The 11,903-nt window shown below is 43.9% G+C and overlaps 1 protein-coding gene across 28 annotated transcripts in view; it reads right to left on the reverse strand.

Moving 5' to 3' along the window:
* Positions 1-11,903, reverse strand: part of COBL (cordon-bleu WH2 repeat protein) — a 102,523-nt gene that overhangs the window by 62,553 nt on the left and 28,067 nt on the right. For 19 of the 28 annotated variants that reach the window (XM_083473114.1, XM_083473101.1, XM_083473116.1 and 16 more), the window contains 3 exons: positions 11,518-11,731; positions 8,400-8,628; positions 4,686-4,730 (listed from right to left, as the gene is read on the reverse strand). In XM_083473114.1, coding sequence (XP_083329240.1) covers positions 4,686-4,730; positions 8,400-8,628; positions 11,518-11,731 — 488 coding nt within the window. The remainder of the gene's footprint in view (positions 1-4,685; positions 4,731-8,399; positions 8,629-11,517; positions 11,732-11,903) is intronic. The other 9 variants (XM_083473091.1, XM_083473095.1, XM_083473108.1 and 6 more) reach the window with 1 other exon arrangement.

The raw sequence follows: 11,903 nt of genomic DNA on the forward strand, positions 1-11,903 counted from the left end.
CCACAAATGACGGGGAGACCCAAGTCTGGGACTAACGCCAGAGCATGTTCTCGGAAGTAGTGACCTTTTGCTCTAAGACAGGAGTAGGAACAGGAATATCCTTTTATGGTCAGGAGTACAGGAAGGAAATCCCTTTTATGGTTGAGAGTACCAGAGCAGGAACATATGTGATGTCAACCTGCATACATAGGCTGACGTGGTTGGAAGGAGGGAGAGGGTGCCTGGAGGGTATATATACTGCATGAAACTTGTCATTTCTTTGGACTTGCTGTGGACTAATCACGCAAGTGCCTTCTGCTATCCGGAGAGCAGAATAAACTCTTTCTTTGAACCAACTCGGTGTCATTTTGACTTCCTTCCTCCTGTCCCGGAGCAACGCAGACCCAATCAGTGAACTCCAATAAGGCTACAGTATTTACCCAACCAAATGTATATGTAAGTTTGTGATAGGTCGATATCAAATGTTTCACCAAGACACATTTGGTAATGAGGCCACAGACTGAACCTTGTATAACTGTTCATATTTCTCTGGAGAAGTTGGATGAGAGTTTGCTGAATTGCTAAACTGTGGGCCACATTATATGTGACACAAAATAGACTGCTGTGCCTGCCACATTAAACTATAGGTAGAATAGACCTATAGAATAAACCTTTAATGTAAGCAAGCCATGTTGCTGCATACTGCAGGAGCTTGGGACATTTCACTCCTTACCAGCTGCCACTACATTGCAAGGAAGCAAGCAAGCCATGGTCTAGCTCCGGGGTAGGCAACCTAAGGTCCGGGGGCCGGATGCGGCCCAATCGCCTTCTCAATCCGGCCTGCGGACGGTCCGGGAATCAGCATGTTTTCACACAAGTAGAATGTGTCCTTTTATTTAAAATGCATCTCTGGGTAATTTGTGGGGCATAGAAATTCATTCATTATTATTTTTTCAAAATATAGTCCGGCCCACCACATGGTCTGAGGGACGGTGGACCGGCCCACGGCTGAAAAGGTTGCTGACCCCTGGCCTCTAGCTTGTTGTGTAATCCAAACGGAGGACTGTGCATTGTCTACCTCCAAACAAACCACGAGCAGAAACCAAAGACAATGTCCCATCGCCATCTAGCTGCCAAGTCCAGTCAGCTTGTGTGCATGGAATGCAATGGTGAATCATCTTGCCCTTTGCCTCTGGTGGAAATAAGTCTTGGACCAGCCCTGCCTCCCCCTAATGCTTCTCTGCCCCCAACCACCTTCTCCCCTCACTGCCCCTTTATTACTTGCAAACAGTGCCCCCTAATCCTGCTTTCTTGAGTGCCGAACTCTTGCTATGCTTAACAATGCATAAAGGGTGAAGCTGATGGCTGCAAAAGGGGGCCAGAAAATATCATCTGCATTGTGCATATATGATACATTCCACAAGAAGTTCACAAATGTGTTACTAACTTTTTAAACCCATGTTTCCATAGAATGCACCATTTCTTTTTATTTTCTTTGTTTAGTATTTCTTTATTCACTTTTTCAGTAACCGCCACCAAAGAAAGAAAATACATATGGTACAACCCAAAGCATAATTGCACAGTCCAAGCATGACTTATTAGCTGAATAAGTCCTTCCAGAGTGCCATGTACGGTTGGTGGCGCCACAGGTCTGTCTTCCTTCACCACAGAGGTAGCAAAACAACACCACTATTCTCCAAAGTCACTGTCAAACCCACAAGCCCCTTTCAATGGAATGCTATGATTCTCTAACACTGCGATTTTCCAAACACTCTGTCAAGGACAGACTCTCTTCTGTTCTCCAATACCTGCTAATTGTGCAACAGCAATCTTAAAGAATGCTAGCATATGTAAGTTGTTGTTGTTGTTGTTGTTGTTGTTGTTGTTGTTGTTGTTGTTATTACTATTACTATTACTATTATCACCATCAAATATCAACAACAATGCTAATGGGACGGTACAATAAGCTAACTGACCCATGATTTTTTCACACTCTACAAATACCACCTTGCACAATATTTGTGGCAGGACCAGCATGTGAAGTAATTGTGCCTATATTGTTACAACCCTTCCAATCCCCTTTAGTGAATGAGAGGACAATGCAGCAATTTTTCAGCAGCATAAAATGCCAACTATTCACTAATTTCAGGGAACGTTTCTGCATCGCTGCTTATACCGACCTCAATGGTTTACTTTGCTGCAACCTACTCTATTTTATTATTATTTCATTTACAAATTGCTTTCCATGGGGCATCTCAAAACGATTCACAATACAAAACACATAGAGAGAAAGCAACTACATATTTAAGAACAGCTAAATCATTTGCATATATAAACACAAATTCTCTCTCACACACACTTTTTTAAAAAAAAAATCAGTTCAAAAACAATAATAAAAATAAAACAATAAACCTTTATTGTCAATGCACCACCTGTGTGGTGGTGCAAAAACAATGAAAATCCAATGAAAATGTAACTAGAATCGAACTATCCACTTAGAAGGCCTCTTGAAATATGTACGTCTTCAACAGGTGCCAAAAAGCTGAAAGAGAAGACATCTGTCTGATATCTAATAGGAGGGAGTTCCAAAGAATAGGTGCCGCTGCACTAATATCCAATTTCAGCATTGTGCAGAATGAGCCTCCTGATAGGATGGGGATCAGAATGCCATGATCAGTTGGGTATGCAGAGGATGAGACAATTTTAAGGTATCCTGGTCCCAAGCCCTATCAAATAGAATTACAGTTGTACCTTGGTTTTTGAACAGCTTAGTTCTCAAACCTTTTGGCTCCCCAAAGCCGCAACTGTTCCTGTTTGCGAACTATTTTTTGAAGCCGAACATCTGATGGGGCTTCTGTGGCTTCCGATTGGCTGCAGGAGCTTCCTGCAGCCAATCAGAAGCCACGCTTTGGTTTCCAAACGTTTTGGAAGTGGAACTGACTTCCGGAATGGATTCCGTTCAACTTCCAAGGTACAACTGTACTATATGCTGATGTATTAAAATGAATTCAACAGTAAATCAAAGCAGTGCAGAAGAATCAATGTGGCACAAATAAAGACAAATATTTAAAGACGCACATTGACATACCCTTCCAAAACTTAGCTTAAAGGTGCACAGAAAAGTTAAAAGTCCATATTAAAAACTGCCACCAACCTGGACCGCGTAAGCTTAGCAGTTAATGGCAATACTCATGCCAGCTACTCTTTACAATTAATTATTACAGAATTTTACTAAGACACATGGCACAAGGAGCATTAGCCCAAGTGTTTATTATTTTATTAGAAATAAAAAAGAGACAGTTTGAGGACTGAGAAATCCAAACAGGGACAAGCATTGCTTGTTTTCTGTGAATCTATTAACGATCTGAAATGTTTGGTTTCCTTCCACACAGGTTTCAGTTTATAGATGTTCATGCTTGCCAGCTGACATTCATGCTCATGCAGAATTTCAGTGAGTGACATCTGCCTTACAGTCCACTGTTGGTGTTATATGATGGTCCAGCCAGCTCTTATCTAGGGCAAAAGTTGGTGGAAATGCAATGAGAGAAGCACCTGCTGCTGGCACCTTCTGCTTGACTTGCCCAGGGGTGCAATCATTTGGGGAACAAATATGAGTGCGTACATGGGCGGGATTCCTTCTAAATGAAGGAACTGGGGGAGAAGGAAGAAAATGCCAATACCATCTGGAAGACTTTGGCCACCTACTTGATCATTGCAGCTTGACTTGTTTACTCACAAGGCTAGTTACACTGGACAGAAGGTTCTGTACTTTGCTGCTTCAGAGAAATTAACTAATTAAAAACGATCCAAAGCCAGCCCAGCGGTACACTTGGGAAATTCATGTTACACATGAACAACGTATGTACATCCTTTCCAGGCTCATGTTCTTCCCAAGTATCAGTTTATTTGATGGGATTTGTAATATTTTGTTTAACTAGAGTTGAATGACATAACCTTCCTAGTTCTGGCAAATTATTACAGTGGTGCCCCGCAAGACGAATGCCTCGCAAGACGGAAAACTCGCTAGACGAAAGAGTTTTCCGTTTTGGAGGTGCTTCGCAAAACGAATTTCCTATGGGCTTGCTTCGCAAGACGAAAATGTCTTGCGAGTTCCTGCTGGTTTTTTTCCTCCCCCCCCTTTTTCTAAGCCGCTAAGCCGCTTATCAGCTGATCCGATCAGCAGATAAGCCGCTAAAAGCCGCTAATAGCGCTAATAGCGCTAATCCGCTAATCCTTCAATGGGCTTGCTTTGCAAGACGAAAAAACCGCTAGACGAAGAGAATCACAGAACGGATTCTTTTCGTCTTGCGAGGCACCACTGTATTGCTGTGAAAGAACATTCCCTTCATGTTTTCAATATTTTTTATAACCTTGCTGTTACACCTTGCTGTTTAAGATAGAGAAAGAAATCTGTTTTGCATTACTTGTAGTGCCAATGTTGTGTGAAGATGTGAGTAGTAGCTCTTACTCTAGGTGTGGGGAACCTGAGGCCCTCCAGATGTTTTTGGGTGGCAAATGCCATCTTCCCTGACCATTGGCCATGCTGGCCGGGGCTAATGGATGCTGGGAGTCCAACGGCATCTGCAAGGCCACGGATTCCTCACCCAGTCTTACACAGTGAACCTCAATGCATTAATCATCCAAGCCATGCAGAAGAAGAAGAAAATAAAAGGGAAACTCTCTCTCCAAGTCTCATTATACAGTACCTCTATTGTTCAGAGAAGGTTCAGACTGAGCTTTTGATGAAAGGACTGGAAAGGACAGGAACAAAAAGGATGAAAAAGGAATAATTAAAAGATGAAGAACATAAAGCCTGATTTGCTTTCATGCATGTCACAGGGCTGAGGCACTTTAGCTAAATGCAGGTGCTCATCAACAACCAGGAAACTGCAGTTAAAGATAAAAAGATTCAGAGAATGACCCCATGTCCCATCAGAAGAACTCAATTCATTTTTCTTTTGGCGCTTGCCTTACAACTTCACTGAGGCTGAATTTTCCACCACCTTCCTCGTCCTCTTCACTGGCCTTTCCTGAGAGCCCTTTGCTGCCCAGGTCCCAGCTGCCAGGTTTTGCCAGGGCAGTTTCTTTCACACGCTAGCTTCTGGAGGAACCACGTCTTCATGCAACAACACAGTGAAAGTATGGAATTCGTGACAAGATGCAGGGATGGCCAACAATTTGCCCAGCATTGAAGGGGGTTAGACAAATCCATGGAAGATAAGGTGATCAATAGCTACTAACCAACCCCAAAGTCAGGAAGTATGCCAGTTGCTGCTGATCACAAGCAGGAGAGCGCTATGGGGCTCATGGCCTGCTTGTGGGCTGACCATTGGCATCTAGCAGGCCCCTATGAAAAAAGGATGCTAGACAAGGTAGGCCTTTGGAGTGGACTGACCTAGGAGGACTCTTCTTACGTCCGTTGTTCCTGCCACCCCCCTTTCTTCTTCCCGTTTCCCTTGTAAAGCCTACTTTCTGCAGTTGTGGGCAGGTTCACAGACCTATTTCACAGTTAACTGCACAAATTCAGTCAGAAGACTCTAAAAGATTTGCGTCCAGATGAAAGCAATCAGAGAGAAAACCGCTGCAATGTACAGTGGCTAAGAAATTGAGCCGTGAACCAGGAAATCCCTACATTGAACTCAAGACGCATGAAACCACTATCGGAGGCTGAAAGTTTAAGTGACAGAATTTGAGGGAGTTGAACTACTTGACCATTTTGCTTCTGACCATTTACCCACTTGAAATGGTACCATCAAATTGTTGTTTTTTTCTCCAGCTGTGGAGGGGAAGAGATAGGTACCTTCACCTTTCCCCTCAAGGGTGAAAATGCAGGGAGTGACATTTTGAGAGGGAAAAAATGGCTTTTAGGATTAAGATGGGAAACAGTGCATGGCATGGCACCTTCCATCTCCAACCTCAACCACTCAGCTGCAATATGGGGATAATTATACCAATCTCTTATACCCGGTGCTTTTTTCTGGGGGGGACACAGGGGTAGGCATACCCCTAAGCATTTTGTGAATCTTTGTACTTTTGTCCAGTTATGGTATTTATTTTTTCTGATTTGAACTATAAAATGGTGATTTTCTTGAGTCAAAATGAGAGTACCCGTAAACATTTTTTTAAGAAAAAAAAACTGCTTGTACCTATCCATCTTGTAAAAAATACTGAAATAATGTGTGTGCTTTCAACACTCTAAATGCTAAGTATTATTATCACCATATATTAAAGAGAATGAAAAAACCTGTTTCTAGGAAAGTAGGTTTCAAATCCTAGCTAAAGTCTGGGAGAAGTTTGAGGGCCTTCAGTTTTAACAACAGCTATAGGAACCTAACTGACAGGACGTTGTTGACAACATGAGACAAAGACTGCAAACCATAAGGCTTATTGTAAAAGCACTTCATAAATAGAATGGAATGGCAAACCGGGGAGGGATTATAGATCAGAAGAAAATATCACAAGAAACTGTCATTTTTTTCTAGTCTGCAGTTGTTATTTTTTCATTATTATGTCTCTCCCCACCCCCACATCTGAAGTGAATGGTGTATGATCACACAACAATAAGGTAATTAATTACATTATTAAATTTGACCGCAACGAACCAAGTAACATTTTTGTGGAATATGAACTGCAGCAGAATGGAAATGTTGCTGCATGTGATGCATAGAGGATAGAATGAGGAAAAATGCCTTTTTACATTTGTAGTAACACTCCAAACCAGACAAAGATTTGGTGTCAATCACATGAAAGGCTGATGCTTCCTTTCCTCCTCTTTCCCTTTCCTGCCTCCTGTACCTAAAAGGGCAGATTTTATTTTTAAAACAGCTGTTTTGTGCAAGAGTAGTTCTTCGCTAAAGAGCTGTTTTAAATATAAACGTATCATGAATGTTCCTTCAGCAACTATCAGTGGGAAACAACTGGTGCCTCCTTTTCTTTGGGGCATGGAAACCAAACAAAAGTAGGACATGTGGCAATAGACAGCACCCAGCAAAACGTCACCACATGTGTGAAAACAACAACACACACAATGTGCTTCACAGTTGGGTAACCTTATTTTACATTGGATATTTCACCCCTTATTGGACTGCCCAACGAGAGGGGAAATCCAAATTTAGTGGAGGGAAGACTTGGATGAGGAGAGACAAACAGCTTGAAATCCAAATTAAACTCTAGTTCAGATGCACCCCGTGCATTAAGAGATTCCCATTGTCATTCACATGCATGTTGTTTAGGCAATATGGTATGATATAGCATCCTATATATCCCATAGTTAGTTCCAGCTTCATCACAACCTCAGAGTTTAATGTCTGCCAGGGATAATGTGAAGAATCAAAGTCCTTGATTTGCCTGTTAAGATGGAGTCTATGCAACGGAAGCTACCATCCCATGTTCCAAACACCCAACTGGCAAGCAATATCATTCATGTAGAATGACGGAGCTGGAAGAGATATTGGAGATCGTCTAGTCCAACTGCCTGCCACAGGTAAAGCATTTCAAAATACATTTCCTTTCAGCCAATTAAGTGAGACAATGGGCAGGCCAAAGACTAACTCTGCATTGGTGCCAGCACAATATTGAACATGGAGGCAATGTGCCATTGTGCACTACAGATGTGGAGCAGCCTTGTGTCAGGGCCAAGCTCTGAACAAAAATTACCAGTGGCACTCACTGTATGAAGGAGGCACTGCTAAGAGCAACTACTAGTGGAGCAAGGCCTTCACCTAGAGAGTTCCATACCATCAAATCTGAAGGTCCCTGACAGTTCTACAATGGGCTTGGATACCATTTGGGGAAGACTGCAAAAGACAGTAAAGTAAAGGGACCCCTGACCATTAGGTCCAGTCGTGACCGACTCTGGGCTTGCGGCGCTCATCTCGCTTTATTGGCCGTACAGCTTCCGGGTCATGTGGCCAGCATGACTAAGCCGCTTCTGGCAAACCAGTGCAGCGCACAGAAACGCTGTTTACCTTCCCGCCAGAGCGGTACCTATTTATCTACTTGCACTGGCATGCTTTCGAACTGCTAGGTTGGCAGGAGCTGGGACCGAGCAACGGGAGCTCACCCCGTCGCAGGGATTCGAACCGCCGACCTTCTGATCGGCAAGTCCCAGGCTCTGTGGTTTAACCCACAGCGCCACCCGTGTCCCGCATACTACTACTAATAATAATGCCACAGCCCAAAATAGATGAGACACCCCCTCTTCTCTCTCTTTCTGCCACCTCTTTTTCTTTTCCCTGCTCTCTTTCTTTCTGCACATTCCCCACCGCTGCTCTATATATCTTACAAGAGTGGTACTCTTTAAAAAACCCTATGCCTTTCCAACCCCCAGCCTCACACCCATCAAAAAAACCCAACTAGTGCCATCTGCAAATATTAGTACATAGTTTTCTCAGTGTACATTAATAAATGTATTGACTTACCTCTTTTCCTATCCCATGCATAGAGCTCCTTTATTCCCAGTTCATTCAATGACTTTGTAAGTTCCAGTTCCTCCCCAGTGAAGGTATCTCTCAAGAGGACAAGGCATTCCTGACTGACCTCACATTTCTCACAAATCACTGGGATGATACTTTGGAGAGGCACCTCAGGACTCACTCGGACCACTGCCTTTTGTGTCTTGAGATAGTTTACGACCAGCCTCACTGTTTTCTAGGGAAGCAAAATAGAAAAGGAAAAGACTCTGTGAGCCACAGCTCCTCGGAAGGTGGTGCTTTTGCACTGCAGTTGCAAAATAGATTATTCATACTGGCAAGAGGGTTAAAGAAAGATCAAGGAGTGTCATATTCATTGCACAGGAATGGCATTACAGAAGCAGAACAGGATTCCTTCGAGCTTTCTCCGTGTAGGTATGCATCAACACATTTTAATCGCTTATGAAATACCTGTATATGCAATGCTGAAAAACAATATTATTGTGAAGCAGATAGCAGTTATTCAAATATTAGATTGAGAGAGAGTATATGAGCAATAATAGCCCTTGGACTCTAAGCAACTTGTTCTACAAGGCAGTCACAAGAACTGTAGATGAGAACTGTCCAGTTGTTTCTATTATGGAATAAAAGAATTAAAGGGTTGGAAGGGACTTAGGAGGTTTAGTCAACCCCTTCAATGCAAGATCTGCAATGTTAGGATGCAGCTACTGTATTGTATTCCTTCAGTCTTTGCTTAAATACCTCCAGCATAGAGGGGTCCACCATTTTCATGGCAGTTGACTACTGTCAAACAGTAAGTTCCTCCTAATGCAAGCTCCCTTGCAATTTCCACCAATTGGTCCCAAAGCAACAGGGGACAAGTCTGCTGGTTCTTCTGATTTGATTATTTTTGTACCTTAATACCAGGCTTTACATTATCTCTATTGAATTTCACATGCTGGCTTTGGCCAGCAGTTCCAGCCTGTGAAGATCATTCTGAATCTTGATTCTATCTTCTATGCTGTCAACTATCGCTTCCAGCATTGTGTCATCTGCAGTTTCAGTTCCTGCACTAACCATACTTCCTCTAGAATGATACTTAACTCTTAATCTCCACCAGGTGGCAGAATTTTTCATTATGTTGCAATTTTGTCCATTTTACCTGCCTCCTTCCAAAATTTAGAAGTTATAGTATGGTTATAGAGATCAAATAGGAGTTTCTCCTCATCAGGACTTCTACAGTTTTCTTTTAGAAAGACCTAAGAGCCAATGTTGTTGGCATCTGTCTGTCTCTCGAGAGTGAGTATGCCTCCAGGGGTGGAGTCAAACCACTTCGTTAGCAGTGACCTTCCCAGGGCACAAGCCTGGGCAGTGGGGATGGAGGTCTTGCTGATGTGATCCAAAGGAAAGCAGAGCAGTATGTTTGGCACCAGCTTGGCTGCAGGAGTTGCTGGAAGGAGGCATACAAGACACCACCCAACCATCTCCAATCCAGATATGTGTAGGGTTAACTCCTTAGCCTTTCTTCTCCTGAAGTTGTCCTGCGAGGCGGCAGAGGTTTAGGATCAGAGCTTCCCTTCTCCTAGAAGGGCTACCTTCCCAGGTGAATGAGCCCCATCCGCCCCTCATTTCCATCTACAGCTTTTGCAGAAACAACCTTCTTGACTGTTGGACCCACTATTGGTCTTGTCTGCTCAATCCACCAAGCCTGTCTTTGCATGCAGGGGAAGTCCCTAGCTCACTGGGGTTTGAGATCCATCAGCTATCCTCACTTGGTTTAGCTGGCCAGTCAAAGCTGTTTCCCAGGGCGTGGCCACTGTCACATGCTGACAGCTTCTAGGAGCCACAGGTGAGAGCTGAATGCAGGGTGGGGACCGAGGTGGACTAACTACCCCAGGAGCATGATGTGCCCCCACCAGAATTACTACCCCTCCCCTAACACCCTAAGACCCCTTACAATACAAACAACAAAAGACAGTCCTGTTGTCAAACCAAGGCCTAATACAGCCTTGAACAACTCATCCTCCAACGAGAACCCAGACTTCTAGGAAACCAGGAGACCAGAAAGAGTCCCCCCTCACCGTCCATAAGATCCAGGGAGAGCTCTCACCAGGCCCACATCCAGGGAATGCCCAGGAGGAACCTCAGGGTGGATCTCTGCCTTGTCTGTGGCAAAGAAGTCCCTGTCTAAGCTGTACGGGGAGGCTAAACCACCTGTTAGTCCTTGAGAGAATCAGCATCAGAAACTGCAAGCTCAGGCAGCTGGCCAGTAAAGGAGCATAGACTTGAGACCACAATGTCACCATGCTAGTCAACAGTACGTGGTACCTCGGCTTAAGTACTTAATTCGTTCCGGAGGTCCGTACTTAACCTGAAACTGTTCTTAACCTGAAGCACCACTTTAGCTAATGGGGCCTCCTGCTGCTGCCACGCCGCTGGAGCACGATTGCTGTTCTCATCCTGAAGCAAAGTTCTTAACCTGAAGCACTATTTCTGGGTTAGTGGAGTCTGTAACCTGAAGCGTATGTAACCCGAGATACCACTGTAAAGGGTTCCTTAAGCATCTGGATTTGGACAGGGTCTGGAAGGCTACTCTTTATAAAACTTCAGTTGAAGTCTAGTAGTAGCTGGAACAGCACATGCCTCTTAACTACTTACTCATGCAACCAGACTCCCCTGCAGTTGTCCTGCCCTCTGACTGAGTGGTGTACACACTCCTCCCCCTCTTAATTTTATCCTCACAACATTTCTGTGTGGTAGGCTTGGTTGAGAGACAGTGACAGGCCCAAAGTCACCCAGTGACTGAGTGGGAATTTGAACCCTGGTCTTCCAGGTCCCAGTCCAGCACCCTAACCACTACTCCACCTTGGCTCTGGATAGAAACCACATGGCCTTACAGACGTTGCTAGACTCCAACAACACCTGGAGGGCCACAGGTTCCTCAACCTTACTTACAAAATGACAATTCAATTCACAAAAGGCCATAGTCAACTCAGTTAAGATTACCATTACATCGCAATAGTAAGCTCCAAACCAAGTTCAATACTGCACACATTGGGGGGGGGGGGGGCTGTCATCAACATTTATTGACATCTGGCAAATCAGTTATGCAGCAGAAAGTTCCAACCTCAGGAATTTTGGGCGGAGGAGGTCGCTTCGCCTTTCCTTCAGGAACCTTCTCCTTCAGAAGTATCTTCCATACATCCAGTGCCCCTATCAAAGTGTTTGGCTTATAACTCAAAGTCTGTTGGGTCCCTGAAGACTGCAGCTCCAGGGTGTGATAGGCTGGATTTAAGTGGTACCGGCTGCACAAGTCAACTAAGAGGTCCATCACAGCTTTACTGGAAGGGAAAACAGAAAAGGCTACTTAGAACCAGGTTTAATAGAACACAGAAAGGTTTTCACGCAGGTAGAGAGAGCAGATTGAAACCATATCCAGATAGTACACATACACATATATAAAAATCAACCTGGACTATTTCAAAATAGCCATGTTCTTCAAAACACCCATTG

Source organism: Podarcis liolepis, assembly GCF_965112155.1.
Source record: "Podarcis liolepis genome assembly, chromosome: 13".
In the NCBI taxonomy this organism is placed as follows: domain Eukaryota; kingdom Metazoa; phylum Chordata; class Lepidosauria; order Squamata; family Lacertidae; genus Podarcis; species Podarcis liolepis.